Consider the following 27,605-nt stretch of genomic DNA (forward strand, 5'->3'; position numbering starts at 1 on the left):
ACAAAAGAGGTCCTCTAGAAGCAACTCTTAGGTGTGCCTATAGTAGTCGAAGCTTGTCCACTACCTACATAAACTTCACAAGAGTAAGCCTCATGATCAAGGGCATGGCCTATTGATTTGTGTCCCTAAAGTTTGACACAGTATCAGGGGATTCCCTGATGGTAAGATTTAATTGTCCATATTCTTTCTCCCATCCCTCAGGGGACTTAGCCAATACTTTTTGATTATCTACTTAATATACTCTAGGATGTATCCAGGTATTACAATAATCTATACAGGATTAAAGGACCTCTTTCTTATTCTCGATTCCCTATGTTTCAGTTGTTCAAATGAGCTATACAGATAGGTTGAGTTAGATTATGCCCTACAGAAAATTTCAGTTCCAGACCCAATAAACCTTTCTTCCATTAGTCTCAAAGAGTATGTGTGGTTTCAAAATATAGACACTATCTTTCTTTACCCCTGTGTTCAAAATTACTTAAACCCAACCTGTTCAGCTTAGCTCTTATCTCTAAATATTAGGTTATATATATCAAACAGCCTTTGAATGAGGGTATTTTCAAACTACTATCTAAATGGGGCCAGACTCATCCTTGATGCTTTTTATCCACTATTTCATTAAATCCTTATAAACAACCTCGTGGGAACATCACTGTGTTGTTAAAACTGGGATGTAGACCCAGCCTACAAGACCTTACATTTTAGTAGAGGACAGTAAGGAAGAGTGCAAAGTAGTAATCATCAAGGTGGTAAATAGAAATACAGTAGAGAATAAGAACAAATATTTTTGTCTTTTTTTTTTCACATTTTCACGTGAAATATACATGCTAAAGAATATATATAGTTTGTGTGGACAGTTTTAAAAATAGTAAAACACATACTTGTGTGCCTTCCACCCAACTTAGTCATTGAGTTTTATCCTTTTATTTCCAGGATCTTCTCCAACACAGTGAATGTATTACCCATGAAGTAACAGTATTGATTATATATAATCTTTTGGCAATAGTGGAAAAACTACACAAAGCAGATATAGTCCATGGTGACTTGAGTCCAAGGAGTTTGATTCTTAGAAACAGGTTGGTCCTTTTCTTTCTCTTAAAAGCCTGTCAGCTTTCTTCAAAAGCGTAGGTAGTTGCCATTTTCTTAGGCCTTTTGATAAGTACCATAGTGATGAACACATTATGTTGAGACTATTTGGTACTAAAAAGTCATAATCATTGGAAATACTTTGAAAGAACTCAGAGAAAAAAATACACAATGATGAAATACATTCAGATAAAAGAATGAACCATTCTGAGTACTGTGATTATTCTTATCCAGAAGAGAAATACAATGAATATTTTGTAAAATTTGAAGTAGTTGTCTAAGCCTTTGAGTGTAGCCACTGCAGATCCAGTGATGATACTTAAAGGACTGCTCAATTTCGTAGACAAAGCTTAAGTCAGGCCAAATTGAGGAATTGCCAAGAGAATGGATAAAACCAGAGTACAAATGCGAACTATGCCCAGGGCTCAAAGGATGAGCGCAGAGTAGGAAATGAGAAATGAAGTCAAAGACGAACTGAGAAAATTATAGAAACACACTGAGATATTAGCAAGGCAGAAGTGGTCCAAGAATTTTTATTTTATTTTATTTTTTTAAATACCAAAAAACAGCTAACAAACGCAGACATTCCTATTTTGATCATTCCGTTCTACACATATAATCAGTAATTCACAATATCATCACATAGTTGGCATATTCATCATCATGAGGTCCAAGAATTTTTGTTTTGTCAAAAGGTCTTAGAGGACTAGCACACCCCTTTTTTTATTACTAGTCTCTTTAGGTGTGTGAGTAAGCTGCCTAGTTTAAAGATGCTTTGTCTGCCCCTAATGTATCTTGGGTAAGCTGTTAGCTTTCTCCCTCATGTTGTTATGATATACTAATAGCTAGAATCATTCTTTATTTTTTTCTGACTACTTAAATTTATAAGAGGAGAATGAATTAGATTCTAAATCATAGTTGCAATGGAAATTAAGAGAACCCTCAATGTATTTCTGGATTTCAAAACAAAATAGCTGGAAAGTCTCACCTTTTATTTTTGTTAATCCTAAAGGCTTCTCTAGATATAACATAGCAGTGTTTCTCATCCACGGCATTATTGGTATTTTAGATGAAACAATTCTTTGTATAGATCTATCCATATAATGATTGCAGGATATTTTAGATTCCACCCCCCCCCCCCACCAATTAAATGCAAGCAGCATTCCCCCAGCCATGGTGAGCATAAAAAATCCCTAAGTGTTTCCATATGTAGGTGGTAACACCCCAGTTGAGATTCCCTGGTATAGTTGTTTTTGTTTTTCACCCCATTCCACAACACTGAAAGTTTAGGAGGATAGTGCTAGAGTTTTCAAGGCTATAAGAATCAAAAGCAATAGCTTTTCTAAGCTTTTTTTTTTTAGAATTGAGTGTTTGAGCTGTGTGTGTTCAGATATCCCTTCTCTCCACCACCACGGGATCCCAAGAAAGTACATAGTGTTAAAGGGAGGTTATCAGATTTGACAGGAAATTTCATATAGAGTAACAAGCCAAAAAGCCTTATGAAAACATTTAATTCAACCACTACATATTTGTAAGAAAATTGAGAGTCAAAAAAGTAGAATGTTTACAGAAAGCTAGTGGCCATATAAGAGGGCTAGGAGATTTGCTACTTTTTATTAATCTTCCCTACTTCTTCCAAGTTTGAAGGGAATTATAATTGGATGGCCAAGGAAGATTAGGATCTTGTGTCGAGAAAAAAAAGCAGAGCAATTGTAAATTTTAAAGTAAAATAAGTTCTATGCTATGGGGTATGTATTTGAATTAGTCAAAACCTATGTTTAAGAATTTGTGGTCTGCCACCAATATAAATCAGTGGTTTGAGGGAACTAGTTGATACAAGTAGACACAAAAGGAGCATGTGAAAATGATCCATTCTTTTATCTGAGATGTTAGTTCCTATATTTCTTTGAAGAATAGCTTTATGGGATAGAATAGCTAAAAACAAGAAAATGTAATTAATTGGTAGAGAATTCATGTTCTAAAGCTTTTTTTTTCTCGTAGGAGGATATAGGTTGGGATTACAGATAATTTGAGTAAAATAGAATATGTGTTAATAGAAACAGGAAAATTTATAATAGGTGGCACTTTACAGAAAACAGCCTTGTATTTTCATTTAAATTCTGGAAATTAAAAATATGAATGATATTTGGAAAACCTAACCTATAATAGTAAACAAGAGAACCTATGATTTCTATAAAAGCTTGATTTCCTCCATAAGTCTCATCAATGTATAAATTATTGCTGTTGTACATGTTAGTGTATTCAGTTCAAGGAAAAGGCCTGTACTCTACTTCCATTCCAGTACTCATTTTGCATAATATGGAAACTTAAATGTTGTGTGGTTGCCATGATGCACTGTGATTTAGATAAACTGTGTGTCACTGAACTAATCTTGACATTTCCCACTTGGGTGGAAACTGTCCCTGCTCTTACAGGTGCATTTTTCATAACTATCCACTGGAGGGAGCTGTTGTCAAAAACTAAGACACACCTGCAGAATCTTTAAAAAAAAACAGCTATGCAGTTTCTTTCATGGCCTATTTTTATTATCTCTTTCTCTTAAATCTGGGCCCAGAATCCACGATCCCTATGATTGTAATAAGAACAATCAGGCTTTGAAGATAGTGGACTTTTCCTATAGCGTCGACCTTAGGGCACAGCTAGACGTCTTTACCCTCAGCGGCTTTCGGACGGTACAGATCCTGGAAGGACAAAAGATCCTGGCTAACTGTTCTTCTCCCTACCAGGTAAGCATAAAACAAGCTTGGGCAAATATGGAGAGGGTTTCTTAATGCCTGTCTTATCTAGATAAGCTATGAAAGCTAGTGTTTACTGGTATCGTCTCTCCTGAAACATATGACCTACTTTTCAAATATCACCAAGTCAAGCAAAAGGTACCATTTTTCTGTCACAACATTGAAGATATACACATACACGTGCAGACACAGGACTTGACTAACTCAGTAACCTGAGTGCCTGGGGCATTTCTACCACTTACTATCCATGTGGTCTTTTATAGTGATCTTCTCTGTAAAATAAGAATAACAACCTCTACACATTAGAATTTTTGTGAGTGATTAATGAAATACTGTTTATAAAAAAAATTAGGATAAACATAAAGTGTTTATACAGTGGCATTGTATGAAAAAATCCCTTCTGGCTCAGCCCTGGACAAATGACATGAACATGAACTAGTCATGTGGACCATATTTAGAGCACAGCTAGAGTACATGCAAATTCAAATTTTGATTTGATAGTCCAGATATTTTTGTCATCTTTTGTCCCAAGGGTAATTCCTAGGGTTGGCTCTATTAATCAGCTCTTTGGGGAGCATCTCCCTTTACTGCAAGGGCAAAGAACAGTCTTAATAAAATGTATGTCATAAAATCAACTTAGTTAAGCAGTACTTCTCAGTTTCCCATGTAAATAGGCTACCATGATAATAGCAGAGAATTATTTTAGCTGATGGTGCTTTTTGTGATTTCAGGTAGACCTGTTTGGTATAGCAGATTTAGCACATTTACTATTGTTCAAGGAACACCTACAGGTCCTCTGGGATGGGTCCCTCTGGAAACTTAGCCAGAATATTTCTGAGTAAGTATTGGTGATTTCAGGGATTTTTCCTATACAAATAATTCTCTTCTTTTCTTGGATGCCCCCTCTACTTTGATAGCCTTAATTTTCTTATTCCAAGTGCCATGAATACAGTAATTTCACCCACTTTTCATTAGAGTACATGGAGGACACCAACTTCAAGATAAAGCGATCGTTGAGTAAAAATAAGACTGCAGCTGTCAGATTTCTGACCAGGGTATATCACACAGACTGTGACTTTAATATGGAAACCTCTCAGTGTAGATGTGTTAATAGAACCATTTCATAAGAATAATTTTCTACCAATTGGTTTTAGTCTTAAACTCATTTTTAATAACTATTGTGATCAAACATTAATAAACATCTCTTGAGAGAGTTAAATTTTTAAATTATATGCTAATTTTAGACTACTATTTATTTAATGAGTGGGAAGAACTGAATCTCCTTAGTGAAGAAAGTAAATGAACTCTTAATGAGAGCTGCTTGGGCTCAGAACCTTATATTCCCTCAAGTGTGCTCATAAAACTTAATAAATATCCCATGTTCCACTTCAGCTTATCATAGCTAATAACTTCCCAGCACACGCTTGCCAATCTGTCACTACTGGCACATCCTTAGATTAAAAAAAGTCACTATTGAAGATTTAATGTCCCTTGTCCATTCTCTCTTCTCAACAATTAAATTGTATATTTCTTTGTGTTTAATTCAGAATTTGGCCAATCTTATTTGTCTCTTACATGTACTTTAAAAGGTAGGGTTGGACAGCAATGTAGGAGGTGTAGGGATAGATCCAGGCATCTCCAGCTCGCTATGGACCCAAGCAGGTTCAGTTAATACAAGCAAAACAGATGGTGTCAGTTGGGGTCTCCTAAAAGCCTGCCTTATACAATAATAGAATTTCTGTGATTTAAGAAAAAAAAAAAGGTATAGCCATCATAGGTTTAAGCAGTAGTTACTTCTGTAAGGTTTAGAATTCTCAGAGGATTACAAAGATAATAAACTACTGGTGGGGTTTGGGGGAAAGATTCTAGTCTTGTTAATGACCTAGGCCCTAGGGATGCTGAAGAGGAGACAAAATTTATTTTTCTTCTAAAGCATTTTGGTGCATAAACATACCACTGAGTTAAATACAAAAAAGAATTCTGACTTTCATGTGCTTGATCTTGATGGAAATGGTTTTATATAATTTTAGGCTAAAAGATGATGAATTGTGGAATAAGTTCTTTGTGCGGATTCTGAATACCAGTGGTGAGTCCACAGTGTCTGTTCTGAGGGAGCTTTCCGCAGAAATGAGTGGGGTATTTGACACTGCGTTCCAGAGTCACCTGAACAAAGCCTTGTGGAAGGTGGGGATGGTAATCAGTCCTGGGGCTTTGCTCTTCCATCAGAATAGGCTGTCAAGTCTCTCAGAGATTCCTGCCTGAAAGCAGTGCTGTTGTATTGTGGAGGTGGAGCGCTGCATCTGTATATTGCTATAATTTAATTTGGGACACTAGATACATTGCTAATACTTTTCTACTTTTTGGTAGAGATATGTTTCTAGTTAACTGGCATTTTTTACACAACAGTGTCACTACTCTTGGCCTTGTGTAATTTTAACACAGAAAACTTTTATTTTAAACAGACTCTATAAGGATGGCTACCTTTCCATTAACTCACATTTGTCTCTACTTTTCCCTTTTATAAATTTTGTGATATGTACCCTTATGATCACCATGTATTTTGTAAATAATAAAATAGTATTTGTTAAATTTGTGTTTCTAACATTTCATCTACTTTTTGCACATGGGTACTTCACCATGGAAATTTATATATCCTAGATTTAGAGGTGTTACGATAGGATTGTGACAAGACAAGAATTGTTACCCATTCCTTTAGCTGCTCCTACCTTTCAGCATGTGATTGAAAACTAGGTAAAATTTTTACCCAATACCAAATTTTCTTAAATTTCAAATGGCAAAATTGTCCATGTGGCTCATATTTTAATGTTTTCACCTGTAATCCATCAAGCCCCTGGATCTATCTTTATAATCTATTGGTTCTACTGCCACTGAGTCTTTTGATTAGGAATGTGGCTGTTAAAACTGAAAATATGTTTCAAACAAGGTTCAGCAAACTTTCAGAAACGGAATAATCTCAGTTTTATTACATACAGAATTACTTGGAGTTGGCAGGGGTCAGTGAAGGAAATAGGGTGGGTTTTATTGTATCAAAGCTTTGAAGGAGGTAGAACATCAGAATAAAGAGATAGCTTTGAAACATGGAATAACGTGGGAGAGACTAGGTCTAGATGAAGTGTTGGATACCTAAAGGGGAACATAAATTAACCTGGCAACTTGGGGATAGGGAAGGAAATTGGTAGAAAGGGGTAAGGAATGGCCCTTAACACAATTAGCTAATGTATCCTCCTGCTGGTGCCTGATTTTTTTTTCCCCTCTAGTTGTCACTATTAGCACTCTGAGGTTGTTAGCAGAAAATCTTCTAAGTATTATCTCAACTAAATATATTTAAGCGTATATAGTTGAAGCACTGAATTGTAACTTGGACCTGAAAGATAATCAATTTACAAATCTTTGCTTTTAACCAAAATATAGCTCTTCAGAGAGTCTCACATTTGCTTCTTGTACTGATACTATAAAATGATATACTTCTATATTTTACATCTACCTCTCTTCTCCTAATTTCTCAATCCACTGCTTTGATGTATAAAGTCAGTATTCTGAGACTGGACGATGAATTTAGATACTCAACAGATTCAGCTACTATCTAGTGAATTGTTCTGCATCTTGCTTTTGATAGCAAGGCTGGCAATGACAAACCACTTCTGTCTGGATGAAGTTTTGTTTCTGAAGGTATGCTCCTGAGCCAAGGGAGGAGAAACTGAGAAGGTTCTTTATTAGAGAACCCCCAACTGTTTTTGCCACTCCTCTCTTCATTCACCATCCCCCCAGCCCCAACCATTCTTCGTAAAGGGGAGAAAAGAGTACCTGACTGTGTAGAGCCTGTGATGTCTTAGGTTTTGTTTTCACCTAAGCATAAAACAAAAAACTAGGAAATTTAGGAAGCTTTAGCATCTAAATATAAAAGCAAGGTTGATTTGGAATTTTAAGCAGAATGAAAATAATCTTATGTCATTGAAGGTAATATATCTAAACTTCTGTCTTTAGTATACTGAAAATTTATCTGTGTTTAAATGCTTTATAATGTTCTTATTAGAGATACATATCCTAAAATTTCCATCTTCCTATTATAATTTTCTATGATGTTTTTGAATTACATAAAATTCAACTTTTTTTCAGGACAAACTACTACTTTATGACTGATGTGTGATTAAGAAAGAAACAAACAACGGACTTAAGCTGAACTTCTATAAATACATACTTTATTTTTTCCATCAAAACATACTACTTCCAGTAATCTTTTTCCCTTAGAGGCTCATGTGGTAAATTTTGAGCTGCTAGGCAGTATTGTCCCATAAGTTCAGATTGATCTCTTCATGAGAAATAATGATTATCCAATCAAACTGCTAGTTTTTAAACCTCTTATTAGCAAGAGATTATGTTCTGTTAATTTTATGTACTCAGAGATTAGCACATAGTATTCAAAAGTAAATACTGAATTAGAATACTGGAAAAGAGCAGCCGCAGGTTCAAAAACAAGTTATATTGGAGCCTTGATTAGAGGGAAATATGTGTTACGGGCTCTAAATGTAGCTGGAATCGTATTCTCACATCCTTCTTCAGGGTGTCACTTTGTACATGTTTCTTTAACCTGTTGTAGTTGACTGCTGGGCTTACATTGTGATAGACTTATTTACTCCTTTCAGAATTGAATGTTATATTTATAGGTGTATTTATTCCATCAAGATATGTACCTCTTTATTTTCTGTGTTCAATTCAGCCTCACATTCAGTTTAAACAGTTATATGAGCCAGTTTATTATGCAGTACAAAGTAGCTTAATCTTACTGGTCTGCTCATGTGACACATTTTATTTAATTGCTTTAGTCCTGCAATTAGCAAAGAAAGAATGACATTACATAAAGACAAATACTCATTAAATTATGTGATTAAAAAAAGATGTACATTTGTTTGCTTTTGCATCTTAAAGTTGAAAAAGAAATCTTGTAACATAATAATGTGACAAAAGAAAATGAAAAGGATGACACGTGACGCTCCAATGAGGTTGGCTTATTCAAGGAAATGATATAGATAAGGGTGAGTGAAGGTGTGATACAGCAAACCAAGGGGTCCCAGCAAATCTAGGGGTTTGGAAGGGCAGAAATGAGCTGGGCAGAATAGACAAAAGTTTACTAACATTGATAAGAAGGACCTTCCAGAACAAGTAAACCCCATCACTAACAGGCAAGGTCTTGCCCAGGGCCTGCCCAAACAGGTCTGTCCCATTGGTCCCTAGCATGTGGACCAATGGTCGAGGTTTTATGATGTAGGTCGGGGCGGGGGGCGGCCCCATAGCTCCTACCTGACCTATTCCTCTGGTGTGTTACAATACTTAACTTGTATTTGTACATGTGCATGCCTTACCTCTCCGAGATCTGTGTCTTTTTATACCCTAGTTATGACTTGCATGTGGTACTAACATGGTCAACTTCACAGGCTCAGGGCCCAGTAGCGCTTACTCAGTATTGAGGTAGCTTTCTGCCTATAAGTGCCAAACCAAACACTAACATAGTATTTGGAAACACTGCCTTTGGAACCAGAGTGCTTTGGCTCTAGTCCTTGGTACTAGCTGTGTGGCACTGACAAGTTACTTAACCTCTTGGAGCCAATGTCCTCTCTATAAAAAGAGGATAATGAAGAGTGAACCTACTTTACAGAAATCGAGAACTGAAAATACTTATATTGATTGATTCTGTTGTTTTAATGGTTCTGAGGTTCTCTCGAAGCCTTTCACATAGATGAGATTCCAGCAAGTTGATTGGTGCCTCACTGTCTTTGGATTTAATGAATAGTACACAGTTTAGGCAAACCTGTAATAAAATAAAGGTAGGTAAAAGAGACATGGTGTTCTGTAAACTAAAATAGGGAAAATTCAGTTTCTATTGGGTGCCACCCTCTGAAAGCCAAATAATTGTATGTAAAGAAGATAGTCTCAAGATCAGCCACTGATGTACTCAAAGTATCAGAAGGTCCATTTGATCCCCAGTCTTCAGTCCAAAGGATCTTTGCTGGCTCACAGCTCTCTGCTGTTTCTGTGACATATTCAGGGCCCAGGAATCTTTAAAAAGATGCCTGACGTCCTGGTTGCTCTGGTACACAAGACAGGGTTTCATTGCCTACGGTGGTAGAAGCAGAAGGTAGGTCCCCTCTAGCCACCTGCAGGTGCATCTTGCTCTCCCTCTTCCCCACCAGGAGAAATGGCTTTCTAGTTTAGGGAGCAGAACATACTCACCTCATTTAAGGCCAAGATATTAGTCTCTTCCTGAGACTCTTGCTAGAGCTTAGGCTTTGCTGCTATGCTACATCCCTCTCCTGAGTCAATGAATAGAGGTGGCCACTTGTTTAAAAGGGAAAGGAGGAATATGGAGAGAAACCCTTGGTTTAATATCTGCAAATATTATTTCACTATGTAAATACAGTTTTTGGAGTCACTCAGTGCAGTTTTTAATCCAGGCTTGCCACTTATTAGCTGTGTACCTTTGAACAATGGATTTGGCCAACTAAATGAAGATACTAATTTTGTTTGCCTTTCCATCCTTGCCCCTCTGTTTCTCTATGGTGGGTTCTGTGTATTAAACCAAGGGTCAAATCTGGCCCAATGCCTGTTTTTGTACAGTCATTGAGCTAAGAATCGTTCATATATATATTTGTAAGAGTTGTGACAAAAAAGAAGAATTTATATGAGAAGGACTATATGTGGCCTGTAAAGCCTAAAATATTTACTCTCTGGTCCTTTCAGAAAAAGTTTACCAACCTTGCATCAAACAATGCAGTGAATCCAGAAATAGCATTTGGTCTACAAAAGTGGACCCTTGGCCACATTTGCCTTCTAAATGACAAGTGTCTGCTCTTTGACACAGGAAAGCATGGGCCATAACCCACAGGAATTGTCCAAGCCCCTGCTCTTCCACATCAGCAGTGGTTGAGTGGCAGTGGCATTGGTTTTATTTGGGGATTTAATTCCTTAATAGGTTTTCATCCCATTAAATGAATGACCAACACCCCTCCAGAGAAATGCACCTTTTCTCTTTCCTACCTTTAAACTATGAGCCATGTACACATAGCCAGAAATGATGAAAAGGCTTGAAAATGGGCTCTCAGCAAGAGGTAATTTGCCAGATACATATTCCAAGCAAGCCCTGATGCAGGAAGCCAGCCTCTTTGGTGGTGCCACGTTATTAGGGTATTAGGGAGCACTGTGTGGGGGCTAACAAGAGTTTTCCAGCCATTTAATCTGTGCAGGCACCAGCTCATCTCAGTAGCAAGAAATTGGTCTTTTTTTCTATGTCCTTGTTCCCTTGAAAGACTGTTTCTCTGTTTTCCTCTTACAGTTGACTTACTCTAACAAGAAAGCCCTATAAACTCAGTTCAGGAACTAGAAAACCTGGGCTCAAATCCCAATTCTGCTCCTTACCAATTGCTTGGTCAGGGCAGGTCAGCCTGCCTCTTTTTTCCCTTCCATAAACTAGACTGTTGGTTCCTATCCCAAAGGACTGTTTTGAGAACTAAACAGCATGATGTGGTGAACATGAAGTTTCTTGGCACATAGATAAGAAGCACTGAATTCATCTCCACTCCCTAGCTCCCAGCCCAGAGCTGGGCACACAGGAGGCAACAGAAATGATGTGACTCAATGTTGAATCTAAGCCACAATCAAGATACCTGACATTCTTATTCACTCAGCCTCCAGCTGCAACCCATTGACTCCTGTTTTCCTCTTTGTTGAAACATGTTTATTTACCCACTCCAGAGCAGCAAATAATCTCTTGGAATGTGGCAAAGAAGATTAGCCAGTAAATATTTTTAAACTTTATGATGGGATCCACTGTAATGATAGGTACCATGAAAGATATACATATCAGACATGCTCCCTTCAGGGAGTTTATAATTTTGTTAGGAAAACAAGATATAACAGGTGGAAAGCTAAGAAATACATGAGAAGTCAGCTGAAAACATCTCAAAGTAAGCCGTGACCAAGAGAAAAGGAATGGAGCCGATAATATGTTAGAATACTCAGAGGAAGAGTGGGCAGTATAGATTGGGATGTCCCTGGAAGCCATCATGGAATGCAGGACTTGTAGTAGCCTGTAAAAGATAAGGAGTATTTGGCTACAAGAATCAGAAAAACAATCTAAAATATCTTAAGAAGTAAGGACATCTGTTATTTCCCATAATGATCAGCAGTTTGTCAAGGACCCAAGTTGTTTCCATCTTTTTCTGTGCTCCTCAGCATGTTGACTTGTCCTCAGGCTGGTCCCTTTGTGAGCCGCAGTTGGCTATGACAGTGTTGCAGGTACAACAACTTGAAGTAGCAGAAGAAAACTTTCCCGAGAAACCCTCCCAGCAGATTTCCCCTCATGTCTCTTGGCCAGATTACTGTCACATGCCAGAAGCCTAAACTAGTCACTGGCAAGGAAAATGAAATTACCAAAATTGGCTTAGACTAATAAAGATTCATCCTCTGAAATGAGAAAAAATACAGTTTCAGTGGCTGAGAGATTTCAGAGCCGAGAGGTTATCCTGGAGGTTATTCTTATGCATTATATAGATACCCCTTTTTAGTTTATGTTTTATTGGAGTAGCTGGAGGGAAATACCTGAAACTGTTGAGCTGTGTTCTAGTAGCCTTGATTCTTGAAGACGACTGTATAAAAACATAACTTTTACAATATGACTGTGTGATCGTGAAACCTTGTGTCTGATGCTCCTTTTGTCCAGGGTATGGACAGATGAGTAAAAAATATATATGATTAAAAAATAAATAATGGGATAAGGGGTAAAATAAATTGGGTAGATGGAAATACTAGTGTCAATGAGAGGGAGGGGTAGGGCGTATGGTATGAGTTTTTTTCTTTTTATTTGTTTGGAGTGATGCAAATGTTCTAAGAAATTATGGTCATTAACACACAACTATGTGATGATATTGAGAGCCATTGATTGTTCACCATGTATGGAATGTATGTGTGTGAAGATTTGTCAATAAAAATATTTTATAAAATTAAAAAAAGATTCATCCTCTAGGTATATACCCAAAAGAATTGAAAGAAGGGACTTGGACAGGTTCTGGCACACTGATGTTCAGAGCAGCATTAAGATTGCCAAAAGATGGAAGCAACCCACGTGGCCATCAATCAATGAATGGATAAACAAAAAAATGTGACATATACACACAATAGAACAATATTGAGTTGTAAAAAGGAAAAGTTCTGATACATATGGCAACATGGATGAATACTGAAGACGTCACATTGAGTGAGATAAGCCAGACACAAAAGGGCAATTATTATATTATTTCATTGATAGAAAATAATTAGAATAAGCAAATTCAGAGTCAGAAACTAGAATATAGGTTACCAGGAGCCAGGGTGGGTTTAGAGAATGGAGAGTTAATGCTTAAATTGTACAGCGTTTCTATTGGGTGTGATGGAAAAATTTTGTTAATGGACGGTGGTGATGGTAGCATTTTATAAATGTAATTAATAGCACTGAATTATATATTTGAATGTGGTTAAAAGGAAAATTTTAGGTTGTATAAATGTTACTAGAATAAAAATTTTTTGAAAAAGGATTCATCCCCTAGGGCTGAGGCTGGGAAGGGGCCCCTTCCCTGAGCATATACCTAGGAGAAAGGTGAACAGCCAAATAAATGTGGTTTCTTCCAGCAGTAAGGCAAGAGATGAGAAGGATTTAGAAAGGCAACCAACAATGTCTTCCACATAGGTAGTGTTTGGAAGAAAAAAAGGAAGGATTTGTAAGGAGAGGAAATCAGATTGCCTGGGTTCAAATTCCTGCCCTGCCATTTAGTGACCTGGGCAAGTTGGTTAACCTCACTCGACCTTAGTTTCCACCTCCCTGAAATGAAATAATAATAGTCCCTCCCTAGGTTGTAAATTTCATGAGGACAGGGGCTTGTCTTGTTCTGTGAGTTATCCCCACTCTAGTACAGTATCATATCTACTAGGTACTCAATATTTCTTGGATGTATTTAATTGGATTGTTGTGAGGATTAAGTGACTTAATATATGGCAAGGGCTTAGCATAGTATTTTATAGTATGTGCTGGGAAAAAAAGATAGCTTTTAGCCACAGTAATTGTAGAGATATTGTGAACTTTATCACTAACCCTTGCTCATCATAGAAGCTGAAGTGTGTCAAGAAGGCTCTGTTCCTGGTGGACTGGGGCTGGTGTAGGCAAGGCCCATCACATCCTCTGCTGAGAAGAGGACACACTTGGGATTCTGCAGTTTGCAACTCTGATCTGACCAGTTTTTGAGCAGGACCTCAAATTGCCCTGATAACTCCTCAGGGTCAACCCAGAAGCCTTCCTGGACCAGGCTAACTCACTTTTAAAGCTGTTCAGACAGAATATGGAGGAGGTACCATTTCTCTCTGACTTTAAAAGGCTTTTCTTTTTTCCCCTGTCGCTAAGTGAAGTGCAAACCAATTTCCACTAGCCACTCCTTTCCCCTTCTCTGAAGGGATGGGCCAGTCCCTCCCACAGAGGCTGCTGCCAGGAAAGGTTCATAGATAGGAAATGCCTCTACTTGGCCTGCTGCCAGCCGCTGAACTTCTGGGTATTGACAGCTAACTCCCTCTTGAGAGTTAATGGCCCCCATTCTTGCTATTCCATGGAGATGTAAACACTAGCCTCACTGGCAGGCCCATCCTTCCAGCAGCACTCATAGCCCCCTGTCAAAGCAGGTTGGGGCCAGGCCCTCACTGACTGGTTCCCATTCAGCCTTCAGCCATCTGTGCAATGTCACCCAGAAACAGTCAAGCCAGAGCTCTCACCGAGTTCTAGCCCCAGCTATGGGGCATCACAATGAAAGCCAGGGCTTTGGAATGAGGTCATGACTTCGCCGCTTTCTTAGCTGATTGGCGGCAAGTTTTTAAAACACTTTCAACCTCAGATTCCTCATCTATCCAAATCAGGATAATATTGAAACTATTTTCACAATTCTAAACACCTTCCTAGAAGGTCCTGGAAAAAGAATGCCATTCCCTATTCACTTGCGGAATCCCATTTCTTCTAAGAGAGCATCCCTCTGGGTAGTGACCTGCAGAGACCCTTGCCAGGGCCTTCCCTAATCCATTGAGATTTTGGTCTATGCTCCCTTCCTATACCCCTTCCCCATCCCCCACCATAGCATTGTGACCAGGGATTGGGCAAGAAGGGAAGACCATACAAATTTGTACCCACCTTCTGCCTGCTCAGATCATCTGCCTATCTCTGGACACTGTCTACTTCTCTGGATCTGTCTCCTCACTCACCATGTCCCTGTCACCCTCTTTTACCTCCTTCTCTGCCTCCATTGCACCAGAGATAAGGACATTTTGGAGACGGAGATAAGGGGGAGCTAAACCAGCTTAGACAGAAGACTAATCTGTCTTCTCTCAGACTATGCTATGATCCCCTCCACTCCTGGCCCCATCCCCTGCCATTGAAGATCCAGGCAGGTTCTGTACCCAAGAATAGGAGATTGGAAAACCTCCTTTGTTCATTTTTTTTTTTTTAAAGGAAAGACAGAGAGAAGGAAGGAAGGAAGGAAGAAAGGGAAACAACTTTAAACATTTTCTTGTTTTTATTGTATTTTGTTTTTCCGTTTTTTGTTACATGGGCTGGGGCCGGGAATCGAACCGAGGTCCTCCGGCATAGCAGGCAAGCACTTTGCCCGCTGAGCCACCGCGGCCCTCCCCCCTTTGTTCATTTTTAAGCAGAGAGCCAGCACTGGGCCTTCTGATCAAGGATGGAGGGGCAATGACTGCGCAGCAAGGCTGTTGGTCAGCAGCAGCAGTAACTCCTCTTGGGCTTCTCCACAATGTTGCTTTTGTTGAGGAAAAGTTCTCAGAGAAATCCCCTAATCCTCAGTACGACAGAAACTCCTATTCCAAGGGAACCTGGGGAAGAGAATACCACCATCATGCTTTCAGCCCTTTGCCTCAACACATCTTATCCAGCCACCAAGATGTCTCATCATCCTGTGTCCCCAACCCACTCCACGGGAGAGAAGAAGGAGCATACTGGGAAAGGGCACAGTTGGGACCTGGAGCCATTTCCATTGCAGACTCTCAGGGCTCTGGCCATCTTCCTCTTTACTGCCAACACCTGGGAGGCCAGTGGATGCCCTTGAGGTATCAGGCTGCACAGTCATGCAGGAAGCCCTTTGGGAAATCCTCGTGAGGGTGGGGCCTCTGCCTCTGGTCTATGGCTCCTTGAGGCGCAGAGTTTAGGGGCACCTCTGATGGAATGCTAGCTCTGTAGTGCGGGACTCATAGACCTCCCAGGCCAACACCTGCCTATTAATCTAAGCCCTTCCTTTCTGGATCCTGCCCTGGCTTGTGAGGTAGGGGTGGAGGTAGGTAGAATCTGTTCCTCCCTTTCTGGCCCAGCAGTGAGAGTGTTGATGTGTGCAGGCAGGTGGAGACAAGCCCCGCACAGCCGTCAGACAGGCCTATGAAAAGCACCTCTATATGTGCAGGACAAGGGTGTGGGGAAGAATCTGAAAACCTAGACAAATTTGACAGTAACAGGGAACTTTCCCTGCACACTACAAACCTAGGCTTTGTTTCTGAAAGTTTTCTTTGAATACACTTGGTAATCACCAGTTCATGAATATTTTAGAACTTCATTTTTAGATGGCCTTTTCAAACAACCCCAGACGATTTTATTTTTTTAACTGCAATGGTACAACATTGTTGTAAGCAGTCATTCCAGCTAATCCCAACTCGCCAAGATGGTGCAGATGAAGAGAGTAAGGTGAAAGGCATTATTAAGTCGTAGGGACCTGCTTAGTCGATTCACATTGCCACAACTCCCTGCGAGCCAGGATTAACAGGCAGGACTGTCCACCATGGCAGCTCCATCAGCCTTTAATTGACTTGCAGGCATATCACACTTAGGAAAGAACATGGCCTGTGAGGAAGGAAAGCTGAGTTCCAGTCCCGGTTCTGCCTCTAATTTCCTCTGCAGCTTTGTTGAGTCAATCTCTCTGGGCTGCAGTTTCTCACTTGTAAGAGGGGTGGGGCTGAGATTGTAGAATCCATTTCATTCTGTGGTTCAGCGTATTCCAAGGGTGGGTAGAGCATAGAGCCTCTTCAATTGTTCCTTCAACAAACTTTGCGTGAGCATCCACCATGTGCCAGGTGTCACACTGGGTTTCCTGCCCTGGAGACCCCATGGCCTACTGTGGTTGGCAGAGAGGTGACTCCGTGGGGATAAAGGAGAACATGGGACTCACCATCAGTCCTGGAGCACAGACATCTGCAGCCAAACCTTTGTCAGGCTTCCCACTGCCAGCATAACCCCCCTTTTTACAACTGATGATCTAAGCTTGCACATAGCTCACCAAATCTAGAAATCATTTATCATGATAGAATTTGTACAGGCCACCAGTTTTCAGATGTCCATAAAGAGAATAAGGATAAAAGAATCAGTGATTGCTGATCTCATGCTCAGAAACTGAAAATGGTTACAAAAAGTGTCAAAAGATGCTGTGGTGACTATTAGATTGGTTTTTGGTCTGCAGCATCCGTTCCCCTTTAGTAGCACCCTAATTTTCTTCCCCATATCATGTGTGTTAAGGGAAGCGCTGGACCCAGGACACCCTCCCTTCTGCCAAAGGAGGATGTAGTGAGCCCCTGAGCTGAGCCAGTCAATCAGAATTAAAAAAAAAAAAATTATTAATAAAACCAATCAACATACAATATGAACATTCTTTTTTTTCCATCACATAGTTGTATATTCATCATCATGATCATTTCTTAGAACATTTGCCTCAATTCAGAAAAAGAAATAAAAAGAAAACAAAAAAATTCATACATACCATACCCCTTACCCCTCCTTTTCATTAATCACTAGCATTTCAATCTACTAAATTTATTTTAACATTTGTTCCCCCTATTATTTATTTATTTTTAATCCATATGTTTTATTCATCTGTCCATAAAGTAGATAAAAGAAGCATCAGGCACAAGGTTTTCACAATCACACAGTCGCATTGCGAAAGCTATATCATTATACAATAATCTTCAAGAAACATGGCTACTGGAACACAGCTCTACATTTTCAGGCAGTTCCCTCCAGCCTCTCTGTTATGCCTTAACTAAAAAGGTGATATCTATTTGATGCATAAGAATAACCTCCAGGATAACCTCTCAACTCTGTTTGGAATCTCTCAGCCATTGACACTTTACTTTGTCTCATTTCTCTCTTACCCCTTTCGGTCGAGAAGGTTTTCTCAATCCCTTGGTGCTGAGTCCCAGCTTGTTCCAGGATTTCTGTCCTACGTTGCCAGGGAGGTCCACAACCCTGGGAGTCATGTCCCACATAGAGAGGGGAAGGGCAGTGAGTTTACTTGTCACGTTGGCTGAGAGAGAGAGGCCACATCTGAGCAACAAAAGAGGTTCTCTTGGGGGTGACTCTTAGGCCTAATTTTACATAGGCTTAGCCTATTCTTTGCAGGGTTAAGTTTCATATGAACAAACCCCAAGACTAGGGGCTCAGCCTATTGCTTTAGTTGTCCCCACTCCTTGTGAGAATATCAAGAGTTCTCCACTTGGGGAAGTTGAATTTTCCCCTTTCTCACCTTTCCCCCAAGGGGACTTTGCAAATACTTTTTTATTCACTGTTCAAATCACTCTGGGGTTTATCGAGGCATCACTCTGGACAAACCTACAAAATCTCATGCCCTTTTCAAGGTTCCATTTACTTATGGTGTTCAATTAAGTTGTCCATGTAAGTTACATTAGGAAATGCACTAGTCAAAATATAAATTTTGTACCAGATAAACATTTTCTGCTTTAATCTCACATATAAATTAAAGTTTTTAAATATTAGTTACCATCTATTTTCAACACCCTGCATTATTGACATTCCTTTGTTCTTCCTCATGCAAAAACATTTTAAAATTTGTGCATTTAGTCACTATCATTATATACTCTAGACATTCCTAGATTATACCATCTCAATCTTTATCGTGTATCTTTCCTTCTGATTTCATTTGTGCCCTCAGGCCTCCTCCTTCTATCATTCTCACAATCAGCTTCATTCAGTGTTCTAACATTATTATTGTGCTACCCATTTCTGAATTTTTACAATCAGTCCCGTTGCACAATCTGTATTCCTTCAGTTCCAATTACCCAGTATCTACCCTATTTCTATCTCCTGATGACATCTGTTCTTAACTGAAATTATCCAAGTTCATTCATTAATATTAGTTCATATCAGTGAGACTATACAGTATTTGTCCTTTTGTTTCTGGCTAATCTCACTCAGCATAATGTCCTTAAGGTCCATCCATGTTGTTATATATTTCATAACTTTATTCTGTTTTACAGCTGCATAATATTCCATTGTATGTATATACCACTGCTTCTTTAGCCACTTGTCTGTTGATGGACATTTGGGCTGCTTCCATCTCTTGGCAATTGTAAATAATGCTGCTATAAACATTGGTGTGCAAATGTCTGTTTGTGTCCTTGCCCTCATGTCCTCTGAGTAGACACCTAGCAGTGGTATTGCCGGTCATATGGCAATTCTATACTTAGCTTCCTGAGGAACTGCCAAACTGTCTTCCACAGCAGTTGTACCATTTGACATTCCCACCAACAGTGGATGTGTGCCTCTTTCTCCACATCCTCTCCAGCACTTGTCATTTTCTGTTTTATTGATAATGGCCATTCTGGTGGGTGTGAGATATCTCATTGTGGTTTTGATTTGTATTACCCTAAAAGCCAGAGAAGTTGAGCATCTTTGCATGTGCCTTTTGACCATTTGTATTTCCTCTTCTGAGAAGTGTCTGTTCAGTCTTTTGCCCATTTTGTAATTGGGTTATCTTTTTGTTGTTGAGTTGAACAATCTCTTTATATATTCTGGATACTAGACCTTTTTCTGATATATCGTTTCCAAATACTGTCTCCCATTATATAGGCTGTCTTTTTACTTTCTTGACGAAGATCTTTGATGCACAAAAGTGTTTAATTTTGAGCAGTTCCCATTTATTTATTTATTTCTTCAATGCTCATGCTTTGGGTGTAAGGTCTAGGAAGCCACCTTCTGTTATAAGATTGATAAGACATTTTCCTACATTTTCTTCTAACAGTTTTATGGTCTTAGATCTAATGTTTAGGTCTTTGATCCATTTTGAGTTAACTTTTGTATAGGGTGTGAGATATGGGTCCTCTTTCATTCTTTTGCATGTGGATATCCAGTTCTCTAGGCAACATTTATTGAAGAGACTGTTCTGTCCCAGGTGAGTTGGCTTAACTGCCTTATCAAAGATCAGTTGTCCGTAGATGAGAGGGTCTATATCTGAACACTCTATTCAATTCCATTGGTCAATATATTTATCTTTATGCCAGTACCATGCTGTTTTGACCATTGTAGCTTCATAATATGCCTTAAAGTCAGGTAGCATGAGACCTCTGACTTCATTTTTCTTTCTCAGGATACTTTTAGGTATCCAGGGCACCCTGCCCTTCCAGATAAATTTGGTTGTTGATTTTTCTATTTCAGAAAAGTAAGTTGTTGGGACTTTAATTGGTATTGCATTTAATCTGTAAATCAATTTAGGTAGAGTTGACATCTCAACTATATTTAGTCTTCCAATTCATGAACACAGTATGCCCTTCCATTTATTTTGGTCTTCTGTGATTTCTTTTAGCAATTTCTTATTTCTCTGTATAGGTCTTTTGTCTCTTTAGTTAAATTTATTCCTAAATATTTTATTCTTTTGGTTGCAATTGTAAGTGGAATTTTTTTCATGATTTCCCCCTCAGATTGTTCATTACTAGTGTATAGAAACACTAAGAGATTTTTGAGTGTTGATCTTGTAACCTGCCACTTTGCTGTAGTCATTTATTAGCTCTAGTAGTTTTGCTGTGGATTTTTCAGGGTTTTCGACATATAGTATCATATCATCTGCAAACAATGAGAGTTTTACTTTTTCCCTTCCAATTTTGATGCCTTGTATTTCTTTTTCTTGTCTAATTGTTTAAGAGCTTCCAACACAATGTAGATAACAATGGTGATAGTAAACTATCTTGTCTTGTTCCTGATCTTAGGGGGAAAGTTTTCAGTTTTTCCCTATTGAGGATGATGTTAGCTGTGGGCTTTTCATATATTCCCTTTAGCATGTTGAGGAAGTTCCCTTCTGTTCCTATCCTTTGAAGTGTTTTCAACAGGAAAGGATGTTGAATTTTGTCAAATACCTTTTCTGCATCAATCGAGATGATCATGTGGTTTTTCTGCTTTGATTTGTTGATATGGTGTATTACATTAATTGATTTTCTTATGTTGAACCATCCTTGTACACCTGAGATGAATCCAACTTGGTCATGGTGTATAATTCTTTTAATATGCTGTTGGATTCGATTTGTAAGAATTTTGTTGAGGATTTTTACGTCCATATTCATAAAAGAGATTGGTCTGTAGTTTTCTTTGTTTGTAATATCTTTGTCTGGCTTTGGTATGAGGGTGATGGTGGCTTCGTAGAATGAGTTAGGTAGCTTTCCCTCCTCTTCAATTTTTTTGAAGAGTTTGAGCAGGACTGGTACTAGTTCTTTCTGGAATGTTTGGTAGACTTCACATGTGAAGCCATCTGGTCCTGGACTTTTCTTTTTGGGGAGCTTCTTAATGACTGATTCAATTTCTTTACTTGTGATTGCTTTGTTGAGATTGTCTATTTCTTCTCGAGTCAATGTCGGTTGTTCATGCCTTTCTAGGAAGTTGTCCATTTCATCTGCATTGCCGAGTTTATCAGCATAAAGTTGTTCATAGTACCCTCTCATTACTTTCTTTATTTCTGTGGGGTCAGTGGTTATGTCTCCTCTTCCATTTCTGATTTTATTCATTTGAATCCTCTCTCTTTTTTGTCAACATTGCTAAGGGTCCATCAATTTTATTGATTTTCTCATAGAACCAACTTCTGGTTTTGTTGATTTTCTCAATCGTTTTCATTATTTCTCAATTTCATTTATTTCTGCTCTGATCTTCATTATTTCTTTCCTTTTGCTTGCATTGGGGTTAGTTTGCTGGTCTTTCTCTAGTTCTTCCAAGTGAACAGTTAATTCCTCGATTTTTGCTCTTTCTTCTTTTTCGATATAGGCATTTAGGGCAATAAATTTCCCTCGTAGCACTGCCTTTGCTGCATCCCATCAGTTTTGATATGTTGTGTTTTCATTTGCATTTGCCTCGAGATATTTCTCTTCTAATTCTCTTCCTTGACCCACTAGTTGTTTAAGAGTGTGTTGTTGAGCCTCCATATATTTGTGAATTTTCTGGCACTCTGCCTATTATTGTCAGTCAGACTCTTTACTTGGTCTTTGACTTCCATCCAACAATCTGGAAAGTTTTGATGCATAGAGAGCCTGGGATTGCCCTGGCTTCTGTTCTAATTCAGTTCTAGGAGTTACCTGATGGTCAGCAATACCTTTCCTCTTCGGGATAGAGCCAAGATGGGCTTCCTTGGCCGATAGGTAGAGGATGTGACTGATACAGAGAGACTAGCTTGCCAAGGGGAAGTAAGTTTGTTTAGTTCTCGGTTACTCTCATAAAACAACTATCTCTATAGGCTAGATACTGTAGCAGAAATCTGAAGAACATGTCATTTTTCTTGGTTTATGACATTATTGATGGTTTCTTCTAGAATGTCTGCTGGCGTCTCAGAAACTGGCAAAAACTTAGAAATGTTACATTTCTTAAAGAGAATAATTTTAATTATTATCTATTAAGTCTCTATTTAAAATTAATATAATCAACTTTATGTACTGCCTTAGCTCCTTCACATGTATATGATGAAGCCCATCCCTCTAAGACATAACATTTATAGAGATTTAGAAGACATGAGCAAAGAAAAAAGGGGTTTTCCATTTTCCTACATTCCCTTAAAGTGGAATTTGTGGGGAAAAAAATTCAAATGTAGAAGTTTGAAGTATTCTTCACCAGTCTTGAGTTCATTAATTTTGTAAACTTACACTCTGTTATTTATTTTTAATTTTGTAATTTTTACATTATAAAAATGGGACATGTCCACTGAAAATTTCAAACAATCCTAAACTGTAAAAGCCAGATGTGAAAGACCTCCCTCATCACTCCCACTCCCCAGGGGGAACCACCATGAACAGTTTGGTGGTAAATATAGAGATATAAAAATATCTTTTATTTTGAAACAAATATGGGATCATGCCATGCACATTGTCCAGCAGTTTGCTCTTTTTCCTTGACTATCACAGCCATCCTTCCACATGCACACATACTGCTCAACCTCATTTTTTTTTTTTTAAGGCGTCACAACATTCCACTGCATGGGCATGTACCATTACACATTAATTGGCCCCCTCTTGATAGACATTTTGGTGGCTTCCAATTTTTGCAGTACAAATAATGCTGCAATGAATATTCTCATACAAAGATCTTTGGGCCCGTGTGCAACTATTTCTTAGGATGAATTCCTAGAAGCTCATTTGCATGACAAAATGCTTGCACATTTTACATTTTGTATTAAGACTGTGAAATTGCCCTCTAAGTATATTGTACCAATTCACTCTCCCACCTGCCATAGTTTTCTCTTCCTATATAATCAGGGGGAAGGGGAGTATAACCTTTTTGCTTTCATTCACATTTCCTAGATCCCCAGTGAGACTGAGCAGACATGGATTATTTATAACTAAGTTTACTCACAAAATTCTGTTGAGAAACAAAAAGAAGAGAATACAGAGTTCCTGTCCAAAAGGAACGGATAACCTATTAAGGGAAACATTGGATGTGAGGCGCTGGCTGGCAGGTGGGAAGAGTCAAGGAGAATGTCTTAGCTTGCCAGACTGTTAGGGCAAATACCACACTATGGGGTGGTTTAAAGAGCATGAATTTATTGGCTCACAGTTTTGGAAGATAGAAGTCCCAAATCAAGATGTCAGCAAGGCATGCCTGTCCTACACCTGTGGTATCCTGGCTTTGGCTCTCCTCCACCACATGGTGAGCTCTTTCTCTTTAGCTTCCCCTTCTACTTACTAACTGTATCTGAATTTCCTCTCTTTATCAGGCTTCCAGTCATATGGATTAAAGTCCATCCTGGTTCAATCTGACCTCATTAAAAAGGATTTCTGAAGGTCATATTCACAAATGAGTCCACATCTTAACTAATCATAACATCTTTCCAAAGGTCCTATTACGAATGGGTTCACCTCCACAGAAACGTGGATTAAGATTTGAACATACCTGTTATAGGGGACATGACTCAATCTCAACAGTGAACTGCCAACTGCAGTGGACAGTGGGTGTGTGCATGTGGGTTCAGTGGGGTGGCCACAACCATGGGCTTTGGGACAAGCAATTGCCAGGTTGATGGTCAAAGCCATGAAAAGGACAGTGTTTCAACAGGAGTGATGGGGGAGTGTGGAGAGCAGGCGCCCAAACCTGGGCTTTGGCCACCCCATAACTGGACACTGGGAGACGAATGGGAGCCCGTAAAGGAGTCGGGCTGGGCATTGTGCAAACCCCAGGCTCCAGCTGCGGCTCTCAGGGAGCACCCACTAACTCAAGTTACTTACCTGCAAATGCCCCTGTTACTGACCAGGGGCTGTGAAACTAAGGGGCTGGCTTCTGGTCCCCACCAAGCCAGGATGCTGGCACCTGCCCTGCCTGGCACTGCTTGTATGCATTCTCTCTCTGCCCCCTAGCGAAAGGAGATGAGACCCCAAGATGGGCGCTCAGCCCAGCTGAGGCCAAGGACCCTGGTCAAGTTCGAATCTGGCAGCTTAGGGAATATAGGTGGTGGATGGGAGAAGAGCTCTGGCTTCTGGGGGCAAGGGCCGGGTGGGGTGGGGTGGGGGTTGGGAGGCTTAGATTGAGCGGGGCAGGCAGCTTTCCCTCCCCCTCAGTAAAGGAAGGCAGAGAAAAACGTGTTTTTATAAATAGCTCCAGCCCCAGCTGATTTGTAAATTCAGTGGGGTTTTTTTGTGTGTGTCAATGACATCACCCTCTTCCCCATGGCAACTCCCGACGATATAGAAATTGCCAAGCAACGTTGGAGCAGCTCAGCGCCCCAAACGAGCAGGTCGCTGCCGGAGGATTCAATTGAGAAATCAAAAAGTGAGCCGGTGTGCGCGGCGGAGGAGGGGCAGAAGGGAAGCCGGAGCCAGCGGGGCCGCCCGCCAGGCAGCCGGGGCTGAGCAGTCTCTGCGGCCACGCTTCCCTTTATAGCCGCTGCTGCCGGCAGCGGGGTGGGGGAGGGCCCCTTCGCTCCCTTCCTGATGCGCCAGGAGCTGGGAGAAGCCATCCAGGTGACTAAGCCGCCCCCTGGCACTGAGTCACCCGCTCGTCCACCAGAGGTTGTCTTCCTTCGCGTTGGCATTTGATTATTTTGGGATCTGGGAACTTGGAGCTGTACCTGAGTTCCGCCCTCTCTAGCGCTCCCGGCCCCACCCCCACCTTGGGCTCCGAGGAAGATGGGACTTGTGAGTCTCCTGTCACCCCCTAAGGAGATGCAAGACGCTGTAGGGGCCGGCAGAGCCTCGGGAAAGGGGCCAGCCGGTGGAGTGCAATAGCAGAAATGGTGATTCAGGCTGCCGGCGTGCGTGTCCTCCGGAGGTGTCCGCAGAGCAGGGGAGTCTCCTCCGCGCCAACCGGACTCCTCCTGGGCTGGCTTTGAACTCACTTCCCACGGGGATGTTCTGTAAATGAGCGGATTCTAGGATCAGAGTGGCATTTGGAGAGAGAGGCTGGGTCAGCTTAGGCTGGCTGGACAGGTAGGTAGGTGTTCCCGTGCTGGGCGTGCACACGTGTGACAGTGTAAATGTGAGTGTGTATGTGTGTGAGTATGTGTATGAGAATATGTGTGCGTGTATTATGTGTATGGGTGAGGGAGAGTGTGACAGCATGTGTATTATGTGTATGGGAGAGCGTGTGTGTAAGGATGTGTGTGCGCATGTGTGAGTGTGTGAGTGTGTGCGGTCCCCCTGCTGAGGGGAGCAGGCGGGTGCATTGAAGAGCTGGGTGGGGGGATTTGGCAGCAGTTCAACCTGAGTGGTGCTGGGTCAGCCCCGGCCCTGAGAGGGGTGCTGGGGGGAGAGGGCTCCAAGCACGTGGGCCCAAGCAGGGTGAGGAGTGGCTGCCAGCCTGGCAGGCCCCGGCCCACTCTGGGTCCCCAAGAGATAGGTGGTCCAGAGAGCCTGGCTAGGCATAGGGCCCGTGGCCAGCCTGTCAAGGGGCCATACATCGGCTGCCCCTATTCCTGACAGTGGTGGCACTAACAAAACAGCTTCCTACTGAGGAATTCCGCCGCTCTCCCATGCAGTGTCAGTCAGCACCTACATGGGTCCTGGGCTGAGTTCATGGGGGACACAGGCAGGGAGAAGGGTGCTGGTCGGAGGACAGCCTCTGAGTCCTCAGGACCTGCCGGGGGCCACGGCTCGACCCGGTGCTCAGGCCAGACCTCAGGCCTCTGGCCCCACTGGGCATGTCCCAGTGTGTGTCAGGCTCAGCGGCCTGGGCCCCCGCCTCCCCCCCACAACTGGCAGCTTCGCGGGCACACTGGTGAGTAAGCTGCTGGAGGGAGGGGGAGGCTGTGTGCTCACACAGGGGACGATACCAACCGGGAGCCTTCAGGAGAAGTGGCTAGGAGAGAAAAGCACTGAGGTTCTCTCTTTCTCTTCTTTTTTTTTTTTTTTTTTTTTTTTTTTTTTTGCCTGAAAGGAGTGTCACTTCCTGGGCTAGAGACAAGCAACAACCTGCAGTGGGAGAGGGCATGGCCCAGCTGCCCTGAGGGAAGGCCAAGGTAAGGTCCCCACTGCCCCACTGCAGCTTCTGGCTTCCCAGGCTGGGGCTGGCAGTGCCCCGACATGGAGGCCACCCCCCCATCTGCGGTCAGGAGAGGACTACTCTGCAGTCCTAGTCTCTGCTATGGGTGCCTGGGCTAAGGCGCCCCATGCCCCGCCCAACTTACCACTCCCTTTCTAGATCAATTTTGAAATACCCCAGCCAAAGTTGGCTTCTGCTCCCTAGCCAGAGGGAGAAATGCTGGTTTCTGCTCTTCCTGGGTTTACCTGTCCTTTCGGCCAGGCCAGGCCAGTGTCACTAGGATGCCCCTACAGGAGCCCCTCTCACCCCCTCTGCCTCTGGGACACATCCTCATGAATTCATCCTCAAATATTTACGGAGCAACTGCTCAGCCCTGGTGCTGAACTTGACCTGGGGCAAAATCTGACTCTGAAACTCAGCATCAGGCCAGTGTCAGGGGCTGCCTGGCCAAGCTAATTCCATCCTCCCAGGCTCTGTGCTCCCCACCTCTGCTGTGGGGGTTAGAATGTGCTGGGCCCCATGGAGAAGCCAGGCTAATGCCTGCAGTCTGGTGTTTGTTCTTTCGCTGGCATCACACACCAAGGTCAGAGGTGCCTGTATTTCTGCTTGGGGTCTTTCCCTAAGCTGGGGCTGGTGAGCCAGGTTCTAGGAGCAGAGAACGAGCTCTGGACTGCTCCATAGCTCATCTATCTGGGAATGAGGCTTTCGGGCCAAGCAAGTGGGTCCCTCTCCAGGGAGGCTTCCCTGGCAGTGGTTCTGGTGCCAGGAGCAGCCCCGTCTGGAAGCATGTGATTCGGGGGTGTGGGGACTACAAAGACCTGCCAGGACCCCCAGGGACAGACAGATTCTTTGTGAGCTCTCTGGGGCAGGCTGGGCCCAGGGTCTCCAAGTCCAAGGCCAAGTCCCCACTGTGCCCAACTCCTAGGGATGACAAGGAATGTCCCCTGGCCTGG

At 41.3% G+C, this 27,605-nt stretch overlaps 2 protein-coding genes across 5 annotated transcripts in view; both read left to right on the forward strand.

The window, feature by feature from the left end:
• Positions 1-6,431, forward strand: part of BUB1B (BUB1 mitotic checkpoint serine/threonine kinase B) — a 100,854-nt gene extending 94,423 nt beyond the window's left edge. The window contains exons 20-23 of the mRNA XM_077127435.1: positions 934-1,076; positions 3,662-3,833; positions 4,574-4,680; positions 5,873-6,431. Coding sequence (XP_076983550.1) covers positions 934-1,076; positions 3,662-3,833; positions 4,574-4,680; positions 5,873-6,104 — 654 coding nt within the window. The 3' untranslated portion in view covers positions 6,105-6,431. The remainder of the gene's footprint in view (positions 1-933; positions 1,077-3,661; positions 3,834-4,573; positions 4,681-5,872) is intronic.
• Positions 6,432-24,720: 18,289 nt separating this feature from the next.
• PAK6 (p21 (RAC1) activated kinase 6) overlaps positions 24,721-27,605 on the forward strand; it is a 35,774-nt gene continuing 32,889 nt past the window's right edge. For 3 of the 4 annotated variants that reach the window (XM_077127437.1, XM_077127440.1, XM_077127438.1), the window contains exons 1-2: positions 24,721-25,601; positions 26,548-26,629. The gene's annotated coding sequence lies outside the window, so the exon portion shown is untranslated. Of the gene's footprint in view, positions 25,606-26,547; positions 26,630-27,605 lie in introns of all 4 variants that reach the window. The other variant, XM_077127439.1, reaches the window with a different exon arrangement.

The sequence above is a fragment of the Tamandua tetradactyla genome, chromosome 14 (assembly GCF_023851605.1).
Source record: "Tamandua tetradactyla isolate mTamTet1 chromosome 14, mTamTet1.pri, whole genome shotgun sequence".
NCBI classification, from domain to species: Eukaryota; Metazoa; Chordata; class Mammalia; order Pilosa; family Myrmecophagidae; genus Tamandua; species Tamandua tetradactyla.